This window comes from Poecilia reticulata, chromosome 2, assembly GCF_904066995.2.
Source record: "Poecilia reticulata chromosome 2, P_reticulata-male-v2, whole genome shotgun sequence".
Lineage (NCBI taxonomy): Eukaryota > Metazoa > Chordata > Actinopteri > Cyprinodontiformes > Poeciliidae > Poecilia > Poecilia reticulata.
In genome coordinates this window covers 15,765,526-15,788,504 of record NC_088831.1, presented here as the reverse complement: position 1 = coordinate 15,788,504, position 22,979 = coordinate 15,765,526, and the positions used below count along the sequence as shown (strand labels likewise).

At 39.1% G+C, this 22,979-nt stretch overlaps 1 protein-coding gene across 1 annotated transcript in view; it reads right to left on the bottom strand.

Moving 5' to 3' along the window:
* The window catches only part of cntnap5a (contactin associated protein family member 5a), a 173,030-nt gene extending 151,341 nt beyond the window's left edge, over positions 1 to 21,689 (bottom strand). Inside the window, exon 1 of the mRNA XM_008438481.3 lies at positions 21,220 to 21,689. Coding sequence (XP_008436703.3) covers positions 21,220 to 21,292 — 73 coding nt within the window. The 5' untranslated portion in view covers positions 21,293 to 21,689. The remainder of the gene's footprint in view (positions 1 to 21,219) is intronic.
* Between the last annotated feature and the right edge of the window lie 1,290 nt (positions 21,690 to 22,979).

Here is a 22,979-nt window from a genome sequence, read left to right as displayed (position 1 = left end):
ACTTCAGCGAAACAGAGTAAAATAACTTGAAAGATGAAAAAAAAAATCAGATTTACTTAACATGTTGAAAGCAAAATCCCCTTTCTTAATTTATCCAGTCTGTTGATAATCGTCCACATGTGATTGTAATTGTGATCTTAAGATGATCTACTGTCTTTTGCATTTTAGCTGATATAGTTAATTAGGTAACACTTTATTTGAAGGGGTGTGCACAAGACTGACATGACACATGACACTTTGCATTAAATTATCATAATTTACAAAATCATGCACAGTTGGCACTTATAATGGACTTTTAATGCAACTTTTAGAGCAACTTTGCATTAAAAGTGTCATTATTTACCAAATGATACTTTGTGACAACTGTCATGAACATTCATAAAGACTCCTTTATGTTCATGACAGATGTTATGTCATGTTTATGACAGTTTCATGTCAGTCTTATGCACACCCTGTCAAATAAAGTGTTACCGTTAAGTATTATTTATTTAGCTACATCAGCTAAAATTATCCAAGTCTGGTCAGTACTGTCTCTGTGGTCCAGAGATTTCAAACATTTACATGATCACACTTTAGTCTTTGTAAAAAAGGGTAAAATTTTGAATTTTTTTCCAAAATTTCAGAGCCTCATCCAAGATATGGGTCAGTTCCAACTACAAAGGTATGCTGGGTTTTGAAAAAAACTCCCTCAATTTTCAAGCCATTCCTGGCATTTTAACCTTTTAACACAATGCCAGAAACATGGAGAGTGTTGTTTTTTTTTTACTTTTGAACAGGAAGTACCTGATCTTCCTCCTCCTCTATTTGCTCCTGCATGCTGCCAGTAGGTGCTTCATTTGTCTCCTGCTTCCCCAACCAGATGTTAGATGCTCATTTGACAAGCTAACAGTGAACAATCAGCAGACAAAAAGGTTTTACCCAATCAGATAGAAAGCATCTCAGCAGACTTCTGCTATCACTCTTTAAATATTATATCTCCAAAAAGATACAATATTCCTTGCAACAGTAATAACATATGATTAAAACATAGATTATGTATTAAACATAATCTTATAGCTTTAGTTTGAACTTTTTTTGTGTCAGCATCTGATCTGATCTGCTCTATTTGGTGGTGAAGTTGAACTTCAGATCAAACCAGAAAAAAAAAACGATTCAGCAGGTCTCTTTTTTTTTATATGTTCTAAATCACAAATAAACATTCACTGCTTACTGCTGACGTCTACGTGATAAAAATTGGCAGGTGAGGTTCTTCTAATTATTTAAGGTACATTTGCACGTCAAAAATATACTAAGCTAATAATAAAGACCGAAACAGGATAGTGAATCATTTGGTCACACAATTGTATTAAAATATGCAACAACTGCATTTTTTTTTTTTTTTTTTTTTTACAATGCCTCTTTTACAATTCCAAAAAGTCCTAACTATTTCTCAGTGCAGTCAGTGGCAGCATCCTTTGACGCCTGCTGTACGTTCAGCATCTGTCCCAACAATTAAACACATAACCATTTTCAACATTTACGCTGATGTAAAGAATGTCTGCCTTTTTGTGTAGGTGACCTTCATGTTACGTCGGCCTGTGGGTTGTCACGATCAGAGCTCTGCATCAGCTGGCTGCACGAGCTTTGTTAAAATATGAAAGAAGCATCTATGCCAAAGTGTTTCTTTAAAAAGCACATTCATCTCTCAGCCAAAAGCACAAAGGAACATGAACAGAACTGCATTCAGACACAGAGCACGGATAAAGAACTGCTGTGGAGTTTTAAGCTCGCTTTACAAATATCCGGTTGCTTTAATTATGTGATGAAGCGCTTCTTACAGCAGTGGGCTTAATGACGTTTATGCGTAACAACCTTTTTGATTAAATGCTGGGTTTGGTTTTAACAAGGAGGATAAAATCTAGTATGATTAGCTAATCTAAGAAAACTGGATTTCTCTGATTATTGTCATTTTTATACTATTTTATTATGCATTTCATGATGTTTTAAGCTTTTAATCTGGTGTCTTTATGTATGGTTGTCTACGTGTGTGAACAACAGACTATACTCATCATTTTCTTGGGATTAATAAAGTGCCACAAAACCAAACCTAGCAAAATATGAGGAGGAGATTCACTGGGAGCTTCTTAATGAGATGTAAGAAAATGTTCCATTCGTCCTGAGTAAACATGACACAGCTAACAGAATTAGTGAGCAGATACTACAGAGCGACACTGTGCACACTTCTCTGTTCAGAAGGCCAACGAGCACAAACAGGCTGTTAGCACAGCTGAAGCTGCAGATGCTCTTTTAGTCCACAGTCAAAGCTGTGAAGTTCATTCATGCACTTCTGTTTCACTCCGTGATGCTATGATTATGTGATCTCTGTGTGATTTCTGACTTCCACTGAATCAGAACTTGGGAAAACTGTTGCTCAGTATAAAAGCGGGCAATACAGACTTTTTTTTTTTTTCATCAAAATATTTTGTGGTATTTATTACAGTATGATAACAATAAAAGTGATGATAAAAATAATGCTAAAATCAATTCCATTTTTTCTACAAACCATTTAAGTCCAAAATTATTTATATACCTCTGAGATTTAGGTTAAAATGTATCTTTATTGAGTCAAAATCTCCGCTCTATAAATAAATAAATAAACAACGCTAAAGAAACATACATTTTTAACAGACACACTGTAAAACATTTGACGGTGGCAATTTAAAGAAAATTGTTTTGGTTTTAACTCAGAAATTAAAGTTCATGAAGTTGACTTAACAATAGACAAGTTGTCTAAACATTTAGACAACTTGACAAGTTCATTAATCTTGAATTGAGTTTTAACTCAATGCTGTAATTTAAACCAAATACATTTTTTTCACAATATATGCAAGAAAAAAACGTCTCGCCTAGTCAAACATTACACATTTCTCTATTATTTTCACTTACATTATCAAGTTATAATAACTACCTATTTAAATTCTTGTTTTAAACTACACAAACAAAATATCTGATCTTATCACAAATTTTATTCAGCATCACAACAAATTCTGCTCCAACATATTTAGTGTGAACAGGACACTGAACTGTTAGCTGCATTGAAAACACACACGTGTCAGATCAATGTGACACACTTCCGTCTCACTCATGGTGCAAAACAGGATACAAAAACATGCCACTGGGAGATAGTCCCGCTGCTGTCTTTGTCTTCTTTCAGTTTTTTTAACGCGCTAAACTAAAAATCTGGTTCATTCAACTCTTGGAGGTTTGACAACAATTTTTAAAAACTTACACAATTTAACTCTGTAAATTTATCTTTCACAAACTCCCACATTTAGGTGCAAAATCTAAATTAATTTGACGTAAAGAGTAGAAGATAATAGACACAACTAAGCATGGCTCAAATGTTTTACAGTGAAGTGGTATATGGAAATATTCAGTCTTCTCTGTAATCAGCGAAAAACTCTTTGCTGGCATTACACCAATTAAACCCTTCTTATATTTTGTGACCAGATTTTTTTAATTTACTGCAAAAACCTTAATATGTTCTAATGAGCTTCAAGGAGTTTGAAGCCGGAAGGCTTTTTTGATTTCATCCTCATCTCTTCCTCCCTCCACATTAAAGGTGACCAAAAAAATACGGTCGATTCAGACTTTATGAACAAACACCAAAATTTGATAACTTTTTTTGTTCATCTATGATCCGATTTGAACAAAAGCAAAAAATGGAACTTGGACGTGTGTTAAGTGCAGCACCACTTAACACACATCCACACACTATGGTGCAAACACAAGGTCAGATGCACCGCACCCTCATCATCAAAGTGAAAATGAATACATACCACACATGCACATACTACAATGCCACCAAAACACAGTGATGGGATCACAAGCATGCAAAATAGTTCCAATTTGAATGGACAGCTTTTGCCAGAGAATCACGTTTCACCTGAAACTGCACATTTTATGATGTGTGTCAATTACTGTGTTGGTGGCACCAAACAAAATCAATGAAAGAAAGTCATGTTCAAAACGTATTTATGCTCCCTTTGAATTAACAAACCATATCGTGAGCTTTTGAGTTTTGGATAGCGGCCGTCATCAACATGAGCTCATAGTAATAATAAACAACAAATACTTATGAATGCAACTGATATTGCAGTATTTGTTAAATAAAAGATGTAATAGGCGGATTTTTCCAACTGTCGCGTAATCTTAGACTGTAAAAGATACACAAAAGCTTTTAAAAAGCATTTCAAGTAGGAAGATATTATTGACAACAGCTACCTGTCAGGCCAGCTGGAGACTGAGGTCTGACATTTCCTCTAGCTGCTTTTTTTTTTTTTTTTTTGACAGAATATGTAAAATATATGTGATTATATAATAATTCTGACAGTCGTAATTGCATGGAAAAACACAGTTTAACCTGCCGCACATACACCACATTAAAGCACAACCCCGCAGGAGCCCAGAAGCACACAGCTCAGTCACAACCCTCAGACAACACAGCCACGGCGTGCTAAACACACAGTCAAAGCAATAATCCTAACAAGTAAAGCGCAGGCCGGGCTCCACTCTTAATCACAGCTACAGCCGCCCTCAATCAGCCCAGCAGCAGGTGGTTATGGCCTAATAACACAGTGGAAAGAGCCACATTAAGTAGCTCCGCTTACAGACGCTGCCAGTTATCTTTAGGCAACAAAGACACAGAGATTGTTCAGATAACAGGCTGGGATTTGAGAGAATGTGGACAAAATGCGTTTTGGAATTCATTGATTGCGTCCCGATCAATATCAAATCATGCAGCGCCAACATGCAGCTCTAATTGTAACATCGAACTATATAAATGTATAAACTGTGAAATCCAGCCGGTCACAGAGTTCGTCCACAACTTTTTGGTCTAAATTTATCACCCAATTAGCATATTCTCATTTCCAGTTCTTGGTCTAATATGTGTGCCCCCACACATTTTTAGCATGCATCTTGTTGGTATAGTCAATAAAAAGTGGGTGTTTATAATCCTTTCAAACCCTCTGCCAGTAACAGTGAAACAAACAGAGGAGGAAACTTACAGGCTGCACAGCTATTTGCAGCACGCGCTATAGATTGGGAGCTGGTGCAGCGTCACTGTGTGACCAGTGGAGCTGGAAAGGGAAAGGCCTCCTCCACTGGCGCCGCATTCATCATGATAGATTTTTTTTTCAGCTCCTAAGGGACGAGCCAGAAATTATTTCTCTAAATAGTCTGATATCATGTAGCTTGGTATTTTCTTTATTCCAATCAAAAAGCATGTTGTTCTGTAAACTTGATCTCCCGAGGACCACACAGGCTGCCTTTTAACTTTCCCCCCTCTGCAGACCGGCGCAGACAGACCGGGAGGTTATATAAAGGTGAATTGCAAGATCTGATTTTATCTACTTATTGACTTCGATTTATGCTGGGCTCATGTCTTCAGACTTTTGTTCAGCTTAAGCTAATTAGTTTTATTAATTGGATTTTCAGCAATTAGAGGCGTGATTAAATGAGTGACTCAAGGAAAAGGAAAAGGAGTAAGAAGATGAATCTTGTTGACAACGGTTTTTGCTAGGAAGGTGCGTGCATACACATGTAATGACTCTCTCTAGGCAATCACAATATGAGCTGGGTGGGTTTTCCCCAAGTGTAGAGAAACGTAGAAGTCAGCCTTTTCCAAGTATATTCTAAACCTTTAGGTTTACTTTAACATTTTACTTTTACCTAACATCGATATGTAATACAGCCTACATGACTGGTACTACTGACTTCCATATATGGAGATAAATGCTGGTAAACACCAATGCTCGGGGGTTCAGTGATGCAGGGTTTGCCCCAGTGTGTAATAAGCTAGGCGGGCCACCAGGGTTTACTTGCCCCTCTGACAGGCTTAACTTAGTTTGTCTTTTTTTTTAATAAGGTTCCTTTAAATGCACCAGTAACAGTGATGGCAAAAATAGGTTAAGAGTATCTTTGGCAAAATGGTTGAAAGCGCAATGGCGACATGCTACGGTCTACGCATGAACACGACGCGGGTGTGGGGTCAGGTATCTTCTTTTTTTTTTAAATCACTGCTTGTCTCTACTTGTCTACATGCTAATAACTTCATCAAATAAAGTTAAAAGTCATGAATAAAGGGTTGAGAAACGTTGGACACATTTTTTTTCCTGAAGTCTGAGGAGCGGTGAGTCTGACCACGGGGAGCGTCTGCTGCAGAGCTGACATTTACTACATTACGTTAAGGGCAACAGGCTGAGTGATCCACATGCACAGAGCAATGTGTGCATTTGCATCTCACACACTCTTAGATGAGCCACCACCAGTAAATCACACACAGGTCTTTCTTTATCCAATCAGAGGATTTTAATTTTTTTTTTTGCAAATGCTACAGTTGTGATTGGATAAATAACAACCATTCACAACCAGCAATTCAAAATACTGCTCCAAGCTGCACAAGTAAAACAATGGCATAATTTAGGAAACACAAGAAAACTTCATACTTTAAAGTTGTATGATTAGTTAAGCATGCAGCGCAAATACTTACTCATCATTGACCGTTTTTGTTTATCTTTTAATTCTTCTCAGTTTTAAATGTGACTATTAGAGAACTTGCTTTAAGATCCACTGGCTAATTACTTAGCAAATATTAAATTAAAGTGCAAATTATTATTTACTTTAATTATATTTCTTGTGTTTAATTTTTTGAACACTCAATAGTTAGTGTTTAAGAACCGTGAATAACACATGAATTCTTAGTCATAATTACACATTTTCTCTCATCTTTTCACATTTTTAAGGCAAACATAAAGCAGAGTGACTGCACCTTTTGATCACATCCACAGGTCTGGAAATTGGGCTTGTTTCTAACAAATACAGTTTTTCTTCATCAAATCTAAATCTAAATCTTCATCTAAATATCACAGAGACATATTTTTGGACAAGCACAGAACCTTTAATACTCCTAAATACAGGAAATATGATCCTGGCATAGGTTTGTATTCAAAGTTTAAACTCAAGGTTTAAGAATCGCACAGAGTTTGGAAGCACCAGCTCCAATTCCTTGCTGTTTCACAGCTTTTAATTAAATATATATAAAAAAAATAATAATTCCACAACATCTTGTAGAGAATGTAGAGAATGTAGAGAATGTTTACACTTCATCTCTATGCATCAGTGATCTGTGGGAGTCTCCTCAGATCACAGGTGTTGCAGCTGTGAGTTGGCATGTTGACCCATTAAACCGCGTTAAACACACAACTGTCAGCAGAATCAGCCGTGAAAATCAGGTGGCTCTGATGGAAAAACAAGACCTCAGTGAAGTTGGCCCCTCCACCTTCTTCAAATCAGACAAAATTGGTGTCAAATGTTTGTGCTACGTTTGTCCTGGTTTGTGCAGCAAAATTTTTTGTTTGTGCCGCTATCATTTTAAAGATATAAAGAAATGTTTCTAGAGGTGGCTGCACAGTGGCGCAGTTGGTAGAGCTGTTGCCTTGCAGCAAGAAGGTTCTGGGTTCGATTCCCAGCCTGGGGTCTTTCTGCATGGAGTTTACATGTTCTCCCTGTGCATGTGTGGGTTTTCTCCGGGTACTCCAGTTTCCTCCCACAGTCCAAAAACATGACTGTTAGGTTAATTGGCCTCTCCAAATTGCCTCTAGGTGTGAGTGTGTGTGTGTGTGTGTGTGTGCATGGTTGTGTCCTGTGTGTCTCTGTGTTGCCCTGTGACAGACTGGCGACCTGTCCAGGGTGTACCCTGCCTCTCGCCCGAAACGATAGCTGGAGAGGAACCAGCAACCCTCCCGACCCCATTAAGGGACAAGGGTGCAAGAAAATGGATGGATGGATGGTTTCTAGAGGTCATCTAAAATGGGTGTCAATCAACTCGGCTACGTTTGTGCAGCAAAAATTTTTGTTTGTGCTGCTTTGACTTTGAAGATATTAATGAAAGTGTAAAGGGCAAAAGGTCAACCAGCCCCTCAACTTTTATGAAATCCAACTTTCTTTACATCTTTAAAATGATAGCGGCACAAACGAAAATTTCTGCTGCACAAACCAGCACAAACGTAGCACAAACGTTTGACACCAATTCTGTCTGATTTGAAGAAGGTGGGGGGGCCAACTTCACTCAGGTAAAAACAAGCTGAGGTGGAAAAACAAAAACCTTCTGAGAAATGATCAAGCAGAAAGAGGCACAAAGGCAGTAAAGAATTTTCTAAAACATGCAAAACATTTAGCAGGCACACAAATGTAGCAGACCCTGCTGGTGACTGACACACATTGTTGACGGTCGTCTGAAAGGCAGATGCTTTTGCAGATGTAACACCTGAAAAATGAGCTAATATCGTCTGCATAATCTAATAACCTGATGATTACAAAGTGTATCACACCATGGAAGATCATATCAGAACGTGTCCTTAGAAAGGACATGCTAGTACTTTCTGTATTAGAAAGTTGCCGACTCAGCTCTGCTGAATGCGCTGAACCTGAGAGGTTAGTGGAAACATCATCATGTCCACTTCTGCTTGAGCATTTTTTTTACTTCAAACTTTGGTTTTGTACCACATGACAGTATTGATATGACATGACCTGGTTTTATGTTTGGTCACTAGTAGAAATAATGAAAAGAAAAAAAAACAACACTTAAACAGCCATGACAAAGACTCAACGTTTCAGTGTCACCAGAACCACCAGAGATAATCACCCCTTACTGCATGGGACACGAGCCTTGACAGTTGCAAAGGCTTACAGAGGTTAAAGAGATTTAAAGATTTAAACATGCTGGATTTTACTGTAATGAAACTTTTAACAATTGTGAGTTTTAGTAAAACTTAAGCAGCAAGACTTAAATACAGCTGGACAATGAATACCCTGACCTCAGTCCTTTGTTTTAAAGTTTACCTTCAAAACTACCAACCAGTGAGACAGAACACTCGAACCTAAAGCCAATGTTTGTTAAATATATATATACGTATATAAAATGTCTGCTGATAATGTCATAACCTTAGTGTCAAGATTGTATTCATTTAACTGAAAAACAACAAACCAAACTATGGAAAAGGCCTTGTCAATATATGAGATGAGAAAAGATTTTAAGTTAATAAAGAAGCACAAATTCACAAAAGGCTCCATCTCATCTTTCTCTGACCCAACAAAGAATTGTGTGTGTGGAGGGGTGTGTGGGTGGGGGCGGTGTGTGTGTGTGTGTTTTTATCTGCAGAGCTGAAGGAGGAAGTCATGCAGGCCAAACAGGGTTTTACCACAGAGATCCGCAGCACTGATGACCGCAGTCAGCCACGGCTGGAAAACTTCAGCATTGTATTTTTAAGGTTGCCTTAGGTTAGTCAGGCTGTGGATGGATTAATTAAGATCATTGACCATCAATCAGATTTTTTTTTCTCGACCAACAGCCTAATCAGTAACACTCCAAGTCCCATATCCTCACATTCCAGAGCAGTCAAAATTTTATGACACCAAATTCAGCACTTGACCATTTCAAGGAATCTGTATTATATTTGATAAACTTAAGTTTTCAACCTAAAACATTTAAACTGATCAAAGCCAGTCTGAATTATTCATCCCTAAACACGTATATTTTAAAACACATTTCACTGATTTGTGGAAGCTGCTGTTGTATTAAGAAAAACATCAATAAAACATGGGCTCAGAGCAGAATAACAATCCTTCTGACCTGATTCCATGCAATTCAGCAATATTAATCAATCAATCAATCAATCAAACCTTTTTTTTGAGACACATACATGGTCCACCAAACATCCTCCATCAACATTGGGCGACGTCGATGCTACATCATCTGAAACGCAGCAACTAAAGCAGGAAAAGCATACACGTAGTAATTTTGACCACAAAATGCGATTACCATTAAAAAACTAATTTATACAAAAGTCAAGTGGGCAAATTAATTTTGTTTCTCATGTACCTATTTTACTTAAAACATCACATATTCTTATATTTGATGCTGTAATTTTTCAGTCTATAATGAAATTAAACAACAACAAAAAAAGAATTTATTTTATTTGTATTGTTCATCCAAATTGTATTTAAAAATATAAGTCAAAGCTGTGGAGTTAAAAGCAGAGCCACTTTTTATTGAAAATATATCAGGATTTCAGCTGTGGCTTACGTTACATTCTGCTCTCACAGTTTATCTATTTGTTTCTGTACAATTCACCACAGGTCCCCATCTGAGGGCTTATTTTTCAACCTTTCCTTCCCCCTGGATTCAGGGCTTTTACTGGTTCAATATTTTATACTTCAAACTTTATTTCCGCCCCCTGGCTCCGGAGCTGTAACCAAAATCCTGCAAAATGTCGTTTCCAGTGTTTTTTTTTGTTGTCGTTTTCTTTTCCCCGCCTCCTATGTCTAAGGAAATGTTGAAATGGGAAGAATTATTAAATGATTAAGGAGAAGAAAGTTAAACAAGAGATTCACATTTCAAGCACATGAAACGAAACAACTCTCACCCCATGATCCGCTGAGCCTACTGTGACGTGAACATGCATTTTAACATTCCCCATTTCAGGATTCACGGTCTGCCTTCGGTGGCACGCTGCTTCCGGTTGGTTTTGTCTCTCGAAGGAACGGTGAGCGTGAGGAGAGGCAGCGCCACGCCACGCCGCTTTGCCTCATTTACCGTCTGATAAATTCATCAGGCCCTGAAAGTGTACAGCTGCAGGAGTTCACTGAGTGGCTGCTTCACATTCATTAGCGAGTGAATCTGCAGCTGCATCGTCTCCATCTCACACACACACACACGTGCACACACACCTCACCGCTGCGCCTGTGAAGCTGCATGCGTGCTCTGCTTCAACACCTTCCCGGTGCTTCAGATGGAAAATAATTAGTAGTGAAGTATATGCTCACTGAGCTAACTTGAAGCATAAAAATTTAAATAAGTGTGTGTGTGTGTGTGTGTGTGTGTGTGTGTGTGTGTGTGTGTGTGTGTGTGTGTGTGTGTGTGTGTGTGTGTGTGTGTGCGCGTGTGTGCGCGTGTGTGTGTGTGTGTGTGTGGCGGAGGGGTGCGTCGCCACCCCGGAAACCGATTCCATCTCATAAAAAATAGATGGCTGGTGAAGCGGTCTCCAGTGAGGAGATCACTGGAAGCGAGGCAGCATTCCTCCCACAGACTCACGCTGAAGAGTGTCACATCAGCCACTAATGAAAGCCTTTTTCTTTCTATTCTCCAGAATCAGGCCTCAAGTGGGCTGAGCGCCGTGCCTTCACTGGCCTTATTAACGAAGGAGATTTGGAATGTTGCCGATAAATGTGCAACAACCAGGTTAAAAATCCATAAATATGCTGAAATCGCATGTAACTAGCAATATAAATCACCTGAGTTGTTCCAAGGTTTGTTGCTTCGACTTTTTAATCGCAATATTTTTGGCCATCCTTTTGCTGACCAAATAATCTTAAATTTAACACACACACAAAAAAAACAAACACTGTCCACGAGATGAAAAAAGAAATCCATACTGGCGTTATTAATTAGGGGAGTTCCAGCTCTGCTCCACCTGCAGACACTGAGTGACTCTCTGTGGGTAAACAAGGAGCCAGAGCTGCGGCAGAGTGGATCCTCTGACCCCGACAGGCAGCTCATCGCTTCCTAGCAGACACCATCAGCCACCATCAGACACCATCAGACACCATCGGCCACCAAACCTCCCCGAACACAATCCACTCTTTTCGGAAAAGACACATGAATAAAACTGAATAACTGAATAAAACCTTCTCAAATTCCCGTCCTGCATCGAACTGTCGCAAAAAAATGAATGTGACTTCTTGGGTCGCTGGTACTTTACTGAACTCATTTGTGAAAGTGTTAATGGGTTCCAAACTTTTATTACTGAGAGGAGATTGTGTCATTTATCAGGGTCAAGGAAAATCATATTTTGGTATATTTAAAACAGAATTGTGGTACTCAATGTTTCTAGATGTGTTCTACAAATATTTATGTTCAATAGAAAACGTTTCAGCTTCTGTGATAAGATAGCAAATTATATATTTGGTATCTTATCCCCAAATAGATAATCTGCTATACGTGTTAAGTACTAATAATTATCAAATTATCTAGCTGATAATTTGATATCTTAGCAAATTATCTACTCCTGGGAAAAAAATAGGTCTGGACTTCACATTGATTTCTACAGTAAATAATTTATGTCACCTGAAATTCCAAATTATTGCCACAAAAATAGTGATTTAGATTTTGTTAGGATTTTATATGAAAGACCATCACTAGGTAGAATACTATTGTTAAACGAAGAAAAAAAATTATCAACATCTGAAAAGTGTTGCATGCATGTATACTAAATCACAGCTGAAAGTAATTTGGCTTAGGTCTCTAGCAGCTTTGCACAAGCAGATAACGAGTTCATATCCCTAAATATTTTTCATTTGACCAAGACTTTTGCTCAATGGATAAGTGATAAGTGCTGAGAAGTTTTGGCTCGTTTCATCTGGTATTTTAGGAATTTATCTCAAATAATGAGCTCCAAAGGTTTTACGGTTAGAAGTTTAGGTGCCAATCATGCTTTTCCCTTTTGACATTCAGATGGTGAATTGAACAGAGCTCTGTGAGAAGTTCAAGGTTTAGGATATTGTCTTATGACCTACAGTGACCCTGCTTTAAACATTTGTCCTGTTCCTTAAAGTTCATGATAGTGTTTGGTCACTCATGTCCTCTAAAACACCTCTAAGCAGTGGTGGTTTATGATATGGGCAACATGGGCAACCGCCCAGGGCAGCATCGTTGTGGGGGGGGGATATGAGGGTGTCTTACCTCCTTTTACCCCCGTCCTCTAATTGTTTTATGCCCCGCAACTCCCTAACAAGAGAGTCTGAATGTCATTGGTGCCTAATGTAAAACACCCATCCTCCTCCCTCGCTCGTCTACAACTCCGTGGAGGGAGGTGGGGGGCATACAGGCTAGGACTGCCTCTGACTCCAAGGCCTTTACTGATCTGTTGAATATTTAAAGGCTGAATCTACTTATAAATCAGGTGGCTTCTAGAAGCTATTGGTTCCCTTTAGAATTGGTGAGGGGGGTTAATATCTTTGAAGAAAATAAATTAAAACCATCTTCCTTTCTCTTTAGAATTACACACTATTTTGTGTGTAATTATAGGTTATAGGTTTTAAGTTCTAATATTACCAAATATGGTGAAGCTCAAGGAATTATTTAGAATACTTAAACACCAGAAATCTTATAAAAAGGTAAACACACACAAATAAATGAAATAAAACCGTTTTTCCCTTTAACTTTAGTTAAATCCTAAAAAGTTAATCAACTTTAAGAGTAGAATAAATTTAAATAAACATTTCTAAAATGGACAACAATGAATATTGCTATGCTTCACTAAATATTCTTGGGTGCAAAACTGCCCTAGTTTTTGTATTAAGTTCCTAAAATCTAGATTTATTTAGTAATGTCTGCTTTGGTGCAGTTTTTTATTTGCTGGTTGTGATTGGTTATTATTTATCCAAGCAAATGCAGCATTTGGTAGGAGGAATACTCTGATTGGACAAACAAGAGCCGTCAGTGATTGACTGGTGGTGTGGTTGGTTCATAAAGGGCAAACACACAGGGCCAAATGCATGCTAGAAGACATGTTTAGCAAAAGTGTATTGAATGTATATGCATGTGCCACACATTATTTTTTTGTTCACAAACAAATATGAGCTCAACATAAATCTCTAAATGTCCAATTATAACTCTATAATTCTGATTGTAGAGGTCTGTGTTGAGCGATGAGGCTTTTATAACCGACATGTGCATTGATGAAGTATATTCTCCAAAAAGACAGTTTTGCATCTAAATGCTAGTAGATGCAAAACTTCCTCCACTCCACCCTGTTGGGTGAAACTTGTCGAGATGCATGACCAGCGTGCGACGCAAATGCACAGTCTTGGGGACAGCACGATAGGTGCGTCCAGTTCAATGCATATACGCCCATCTTTGCTACACTAATAATTATCTTTATTTATAATTCCCTTTATACTTTATATCTCCAATTGAAATCTCAAAGGGCTCATTCATACACTGATGACAGCAAGCTACTGGATTGTATCTACAGCTGGCCTGGGCAGGCAGACAGAAGCCCGGCTGCCATTTTGCATCAGCTCTTCTAACAAACACCAGCAGGCGAAGCAGGTGGAGGGTTTTGCCCCTAAGGACACAAACAACGAGGGCAGACTGACCGGGAATCAAACCAGCGATCCATTGCAGGGTGAACTCCTACCACGGTCACCACTGTCTATTCGTGTAGCGTTTATACACCACTCCTACTGATGTATGAAAAACTATGTAGAACAAATAAACAATAGATGCTTGGCCAGGCAAGCATAGTTTGTAGACCTACAAGTGATGCTATAGTACAAACATGAGTTCTGCTTTGTAATATATTATAGCAAAAATATAATAGACAAAGGATCAACTTTCCTTTTTTTCTATGGAGGACTTGTAGCACTACTGGTGCTTATCCTACAGAAAGACATCGTGGTGGATCACACTGTTCCCAGGTTTCCATCTCAAAAATTTGAGCCTATGGTAAGTAAATAATAATAATAACTTTGTTATTTTTAGGAGTTGACATAATCCTACCAGAAGAGACCGGGTGCATAAAATGAATGAGAAGATGCGTCAAAGTATTCATCAGAGGGTGGGCTCATGTTTATGCAACCTTGCACCTTTTTATTTGTTCACATTCCACCTTAAACACATTTGTTTTGGGGGTTTTCAGCTGAATTGTATAACAGAAATTGTACATTAAATGTCCGTCCAAAATACCACTGCAGAAGCTCTGCATGCTTTAATTGGTTCGGACCAGGAATCAAACCCAGGACTGCTGCACCGAGGCCTCACGGCCACCGTACATCCTGCAGCCACTCCGTCTGCTGAGCCCCGCGGCGCTTCACTGCCTGGGTATTTTAATCTATATTCAAACACGATTTTCAAGCTCATCAGCAAACAGTTCATCAAATGGGATTAAGAAAATCAGCAGCCACTATTTGAACATAAAATCAAAATTAAAACTCTGAAAGAAGGCTCCCATTAATAGCTGCTCCCACTTCCTGCTGGCACCATAAAAAGCAGCCTGGGCTGTGAAGAGCAAATCAACATCATGCAAGCTTAGTCTATCTCATTAAACACACTAATCAATGCTCACACAATACTGCGACAAACCCCAAGCGTGACAGAATTTCTGTGATGATGTAATACATCCCGATATCGCTCTCTCTGAGCGCCTTTCTCAGAGAAACACCAAAACCTTCTTTCAAAAATAATTCCACAAAAAGACAATTTAAGAATGGGTGAAGAGTGAAGAGACAGCTCTGATCCTTACAGGCCTGAACTGTAGGGCCAGTGGGAGGACCGAGTGGCACTGGGGCATTGTGTGCAGATGTCTTCTGCTTCCGAACAGCCCTGGACTCGCTGTGGTCCTGGAACTGGAAAGTGTGATGGGGTAGATCCAAAACAGAACCTGCACTGGTTTTAGTCTAGGAACTGAAGAGAGAACCACAGTTCTCCATCCAGTAGTCTCAGTAATAGTCAGTACAAAACAACAGCAGCAGTGTCATCAAAGGCCTCGGAGGCAGCTATGCAGAACCCAATACATTTGAAAGAAAAGCACTTTTACCCCCTGCAGTACATAATCACTTCTTATTGTTGCGGCTGCTGGAGAGCACCTCACTGTTGTCAAGATGCATTTCAACAGTGGCTAATAAGGTTGGATTGTATGGTCATTATGCAATAATTCAAAGAAAAGTGTTATTCTGATTTAATTGTAAATAACTCTTTTCGTGAAATTGGAGAGACTGTGCCAACACAGCACCAATTAACTCCTGCTGCAGACTGACCCATTGGGCACTAAAATCCAATGACAGACCTGTCACCATCTCATAAAAAAGTCAAAGGGCTGTCCTCAGAGAGGAAATGGCTGCCACTGTCTGAGCCTCCCAACAGAGCATCTGTGACACCGCTTCTATCGCCTCCTTCTCTCTCCCAGCGGTAAATATGAGAGCAGCACTTTGACCTCCAGGAGTATCTCAGCGTCTCATCACAGCACTGTATGTCAAGTCTGATCACTGCCAACATTTGAGAAGCACATGACTGTCAGGGATGAAGAATGTAGCTGTCAGCTCAGCTCTGCTCCTCACCTGAACATGACCAGCTTAAACACTGATGTCACACCCACCATATAGTTCAGGGAGGCAAACAGATCAAACGGTGGCACGCCTCTGGTGGATTTACTGCTGCTAGCCCCTTTTACCTTTTAACGTGACATGAAAGGGCAGCAATGTAAGTTGAGTCAATTCACCTCCATTCCTAAGCATTCACTGTTATCACTGAGAAAACTCAGCTCAACGTGTTAGTCTTGTTAATGGGGCTGGAAGTAAATGATGTATTAAAAATATAAATGTATGAGTTTTAAGGGAAGCCAGTGCTCAAATGCCGTAGACCAGTGGTCCCCAACCTTCTTATCACCGCGGATCGGTCAAGGCTTGGTCATTTTACTGCGGCCCGGGGGGGTTGAAGGGGAAAATGTTCAATTTTCTGCCCCAATTTTCCCCTTATGACAATCTTATAGCGCGCTTCGAGTTCTAAGATTGTTGCTGCTATAATCCTAACCAATCATCCTGCAATGTGTGGTGTGTTACGTAGAACGTTGGACCGCTCCTATCTAAAAATCGGACATATTCACCACAGAGGGAAATCCCAAGCAGCTTACATCACGCAACTGAGAGTCCGGTTTAGTGCATAGTGCAGTCTTTTATCCAACGTCTTTACCTTTTGTTACGTCTTTTATCACTTAAAATGAGTCCACGAACTATCACTATTGCTTCTACATCGTTGGACATATTTGTTACTCAAAATTCACATATGGTATGTTGGGGGTTTTATGGGATTTTCCTCAGGAATCAGGATGTTTGTGAGTGGAATCGGTTCGTGTGGTGTGTTGCTCCTGCCTTGGACACACAAACCGATCAAACCTGTTGTACTTTTATCAGCTCTGTGATCACAGAGGTTTGGAGAATCGGCCGACAATTCTAAAATCTTGCCGTCTAAACCAGACTTAAGACTCACAAGCTCTACTCATCTCCTCTCGACTACTACCCAAACGTCTTCTCCCTTCAAAATAAGATACAGATGCACCACAAAAACGAACATTTTACTTTCGTGAAAATTTTAACTCACGATACTGACTAACGGGAGCCCTGAGCTTGTTTCTCTGCAACGAGACGGTCCCATCTGGGAGTGATAAGAGACAATGACACCCGAAGTGTTGCTTATGCTCAGGGTGCCTGGTCTGGAAGCGTCGAAGCAGTTTGAAGGCACCTGTTGTCGCATATCATGCAGAGTGGGTTTGGAATGGGGGAGTCACCTACTGGTCCGGGATAAATCCATTCTCCTGTCTCTTCTCTGGGCCATTTCCCCTTTGGAAAGAAACTTTTCAAAGACATCTGATCTGTTTCTTACTCATTTTGCTGCTTGTGGGCTCAGTGTTGGTGCGCAAGATGTAACCGAGAGAACCTGGTTAAAGGATTTTCAAAATAAAAGATCCGCCAGACTCAGATAACACATAAACGAGAATATTTAATTATTTTTTGTACGGTCCGGTACTAATTGATCCACAGACTGGTACCGGTCCATGGCCCGGGGGTTGGAGATGACTGACATAGACTACATTATGCATTCTATAGAATGGCCATAAGAGGGGAGAAAACATTTTTACGCAAAAATGTTACGTAAAAATTCACTTGTTTTCTTTATTCTTGTAAACACTCAGCCAAAAAGTGACTTTGTCACATCAAAGCTGATTATGTTTTCTCCAGTTCCATCACATTTAACCACACAGTGCATATGTATTATTTGTCCTGCAAGCTGCTACTTCAGGTACCTTTTACAAAAACATAATGCAACGAGCCAATATTCTGTTAAAATTGTCATGGATTATAATCAGAAAGATGATTATAATATTTAAATGAAAGGTAAAAGCCTATTGTATCAATTATGATGCAAAACAAATCCAAACAATGTTTAAAATTTCAGTTATTTGTATTGATGAAATCATGCAAAACTGAGAATATTTTGATGACTATATTTAGCATAATTCTTTACAGAGTTAATCTATCTAAACATATTCAAAATTTCAACTCAATCCTGTTTATTTTATTTAATATGGTAATAATTTTTCTGTGGTATTTTACATTGATTTGTGTACATATCAGGTCTGATCACTGCTGAGCCAACATTTGATGATTGTCAAGGACAAAGACAGTCACGACTAGAGAATATTTTATATTCTGCAAATCAAGGCACTCCAATTGTTTCAATTGTTTGAGATGTACAACTTCAGCCTTGAAAACCCAAAGCAACAACCCGACATGTTGGTTTCATAAACATGTCTATAAGCATGTGACCATGTTGATGCTTGTTATCATACCAATCATGCTCATATGGAGAAAAGTGGTTGACACGAAATTCACCCCAACATTAAAACAAAAAAGTCTAAAACATGACATAAAAGAATTGTAATAATACTTAAAAACTGAAATAACCTTTACTTCACTGATTACTCTAATAATGTCATCTATGGCATTTATTGTACTATTGATACAAATAGAAAGATAGAATAAACATTCCCTGCTACTTGGAAGATATACTGCTTTCTGGTTTCAAACTGTGTTACTATAACACTAACAGGGAGCTTCCCTTCAAGCATGATGCTGCCACTGCCATATTTTTTTTTATCAATCTGCTTGCAAGTTCAGATTTAGTCAATAAAAAATTATGCATTGCAGTTGAAAACTGCTTATTTTGGTAGGTTTGTGTTATGGTGTCTACCATGTTGCACTACCCTATTCATAGGACATGTCAGGTTCTACATAGCTAAAACATGGATAATCATGACATGCCCATCTCCCATGCACTCTTTTCCTGTCATTGCATACTGACAACCCATGAGATCTTTACTGTTTCCAGTGCATCTCTAGAGCCACTCCCCAAACTCCTCTACAGCTTCCATCAATACTCCAGCTGATAGAAAATAGTACTCTGTTCAATCATAAACACATGACTTTAATCAAGAACTCAGACAGGGAATGATTACCTGACTAGTGAACATGGAACTGGTCCCAGAGCAACCCCACCATTACACTGGTACAAGGCTCAACAATGCAACAAATGTATTGATGGTGAAACAATAAAATTCTAGTTTAGAGCAGGGACCACAAATTAAATGGCATGTTTGGCATTGGAATGCATTTTCCTTTTCAATGCATTAAGCATATCTTGGATGCTCTAGATTACGTGAGGTTTCAGGCACACTGGGTTTCCGAGAAAGGACAAGTTCTGACAGGATTTGTTGTGAGGGGTTGTAATAAGCTTGGGCCTGTCCCAATAACACATTTTGCTAGATGATCATTTGTTATTGCGCCAAACGATAGTACTGTTGTTTTAAGACCATTTTGAATAGTAATGGCAAAATAATGCAAGAACACATTCTCAAATATGAAAAAACTTTCAGTTCTAGTAAACATTTAACACTGGAACATTTTAAATATCAGAGATAAATAAACAAAACGACAGAAACAGCAAATGAAATGGACAGTGGAGTCTCTGTAAACGAAACTGTCCTTCAAAAAATGGTCTGGATGGAACCAAAGCAGACTGAAGTCATCCATTTTATGATAGAAACGGAGGAAAATATTCAGCTTGTTTTAATTTATCATGTGATTAATTGATTTATTAATCATTGTGATAAGCCCAAATAAACCACGTACAAGTAAAATATAAACAAAAAAATTTTAAAAAGTGAAATTTAAGACAAAATCTGGGAATACTCCAGACAACAGAGTGGTATTTGTGTTTAAATAACAGGACTAAAAGTATGTTTGTTCCACTAACTGAAGTGTAACCTTTGGTCCATATTTGACCAGGACTTGTGAACATGCTGCTTCGAGCAGTGATCCTGTGGTGGAAAAAAGAAAAAATGTACTCTTGATTTTGAGACTGGAAATGTTGGACGTTATGATACTGTCCAAAGCAACACCCTAAATATAATATAAACATGGTTCTCATCTCTGCTGACTGTTTTCCACTCAGCCGTCTCAATGGATCGGACGATCCAAAGCTGGACGTTGTAATTTCCACATGATATGGCTGCGGGCAACACAATGTCTTATTTTACATTTAAGCCGACACTCACTCTCATCACAGCCTCCTAGAAGCATCTTGTAGAAGCCCACACCCCAACATGTTTAGAACATGTTCAATATGCTGCTGTCTTTAAAAAAAATGTATAAACATCATATCTTTCGGGACAACGTTGTGTGATTTTGCTAACCAGCTGATGTTGATGCTGCATTTTGAAAAACGGTCTAGGTGTGGCTGACTGTCAAACTAAAAGTTTGAGCTTAGTTTCCCCCTTACTGTTAAATCAAGGCATTATTTGATTTAACAGTAAAATAAAGAAAATGAAGGAAAAAATCTGACAAAGCCTCAGAAGTCTGGTTTTAAAAGGGAATGACATTTTGAAAGATGACTACTTTGTGTGACTTCCAAGTTTCTAAAGGTTTGTGCTCCTTTAGCTATAAGACCAGCTCAATAAAAATAATTCATTAAAAAAAAAGACAGACCTACTTATCAACAAGAACTCATCACCTAAATATGATCCTAAATGTATTTCCAACAATGACTGCAAATTAGACTTCACGCAACAGAAACATACCAATTAAACATGCAAGTAGCCAGAGCAAGGACTGGGAGCTTACTAAAAAAAAAATTTATCTGTTTGTTTCTAACATGTTAAATTCACGTCCTCAGCAGGACAACACAGCGCAGACAGACAGGCCTTAGCGCAGTTCAACAGCCCGTGTTGGGTGAGTATTCAGCGGGCTGCAGGCTGTCTGGAGACGATGCTCTCATGAAGCCGAACCTCGGCAGAACATCCAGCTGCGGCCACTCGGCACTTTGTTCAAGCCCAGAGAGCAGCAAGCGGCGGAACAGACTGAAACCTGTTTGCTTGACCTTCATCCACTCGCGACTGCTCGTCAACTTTTTTTTTTTTTTCCACATGTGCAACAAAAACTAGAGATGGCAACCAGCAGCGTCAGCCGCGGTCACGGCGCCCCCTCCAGCCGGGCGTGAAGCCCCGCCAGCGGCAGCATCGGCAGCTCCAGCCGCGTAGCCGCGGCGCTGACAGGTGCCATACTCACAGTGAGACGCGGCTGATGCTCCACTGAGGACACTCGCAGTGAATAGTAGAACCGCAGGAAACAGAACATCCATCTTCCCGGCTGTGCTGCGCTGTTATCTATCCGAGAATCCGCACACAGGGTCCTGCTTGTTCCTCCGGCTCGGAGGGATGGTGGGAGTCTAGTGTGGAGAAGCAGACCTCTCCCACGATGGCACGCCCTCCCTCCTCCCTGTGAGGTACAGCCCACCTCCCTCTCCTTCTCCCCTCTCTCCCTGCCCGCCTGCCTGCCTCCCCCCGTCTGTGTCTGTTTCAGGGTTTATTGGGAGAACAAGAGAACCGGGCTGCCCAATCATTGCTGCTGTAAAAACAGGACAACGGCAAAGATCCACACAGAACAGCAGCGCTTCCTCCTGAGGCAGCGAATTAAGAAAAGCCATCAGGAGAGAGCAAACTGGGTGTAACAGCATTCATCCTGACACGCAGCGCCTTAAAAGTCAGGTTCTTTCTTAATTCTCCAGGCTTTATTTAAAGATCAAACATATTCGAACCATTTCTGGCTCTGGTTTGACATTTGAATGGCTGAGGAAAGGTGAGTTAAACTGCTCAGACGTGGATCTGTTTCTGCAGTAAACTGGCTCTCAACGCACCTCTGATAAAATGTTGAGAAGAAACTGATTTGAAAACTTCAGCACATTTTATGACACATAGTTTGTCCTGTATGCCATACCGCCAACACACAGTTTAGCCCTTTAAAAACTTCTGAAACTGCTGCTTGAACCATAATGTGGTTTATTCGTCTTCAACAAGTATATTTTGCAGTAAACAAAAACTATCTTTTCAGAAAGTGAATATTTTTCTTCTTTGCCTCTGTTAGTTCTCTGACTCATTCAGATTGTAAGTTTTAATGACAAAGACTTCAGATTTTTCTGACAATTAATTGAGCAATTAAATTTTAAATTTGATTAAAAAATCAAATACTGGTAAGTACTGGCAGTATTAATATTGGATGTAGCAAATATTCTAGTTTTATGAACATGACTATCCTGTAGCTTATCTGACAGACCTGTTTTATTATTTGACAGTGAAGTACCTGGTGATTTTATTTTGAAGTACATGAATGCAACCTATTTAGTGTGTTTTGGGCTGGAAAACAGAAACATACAGGCTCCCCTGCTTTCAACCAAATGGATTATTACCACAAAAACTGAAGCAAAACCATTTACTACCATTGCTAACCTCCAAATTTTTAAGTGACTTTCAGGTCTTACTTATGGGTTGTAACTATGGCAACATATCACAACAGAAGCAAAATGTGGGACAGGACCTTTGGTATTTTTGGAAAAAAGAAACTTTTTATAAAAGGTACATTTTCAGTAAGCTAAGTTGCTGCAGACAGCTGAGAAAACCTGTTACTGTCAATTTAGTCCTGTCAGGACCCAGTCTGGCAAAAATAATGACTATGCAAAAGGGTTTTTTAGCCAGAAATATCCATGCTGCATAAAAGACATTGCAACAAGCAATACAACAGCAATAAGTGCATATCAATATCAGCATTTATGAGCTGAGAAATAAAGTACTATTCTTTTTATGTCTGTCTTTAAGGCTCAAAATACAAATAAATAAAAGACACAAATGTATCTTTGTATTTAAACGTAAAGTCTGGTCCCATCCAGCTATTGCTGAATGTTTCTTTCACCAATCTGAATGGAAATCACTTTTTGTTTATAGATATATGGAAAAAGGTAACCGAAAAACCTGCAAGCTATTTCATAAGACCCA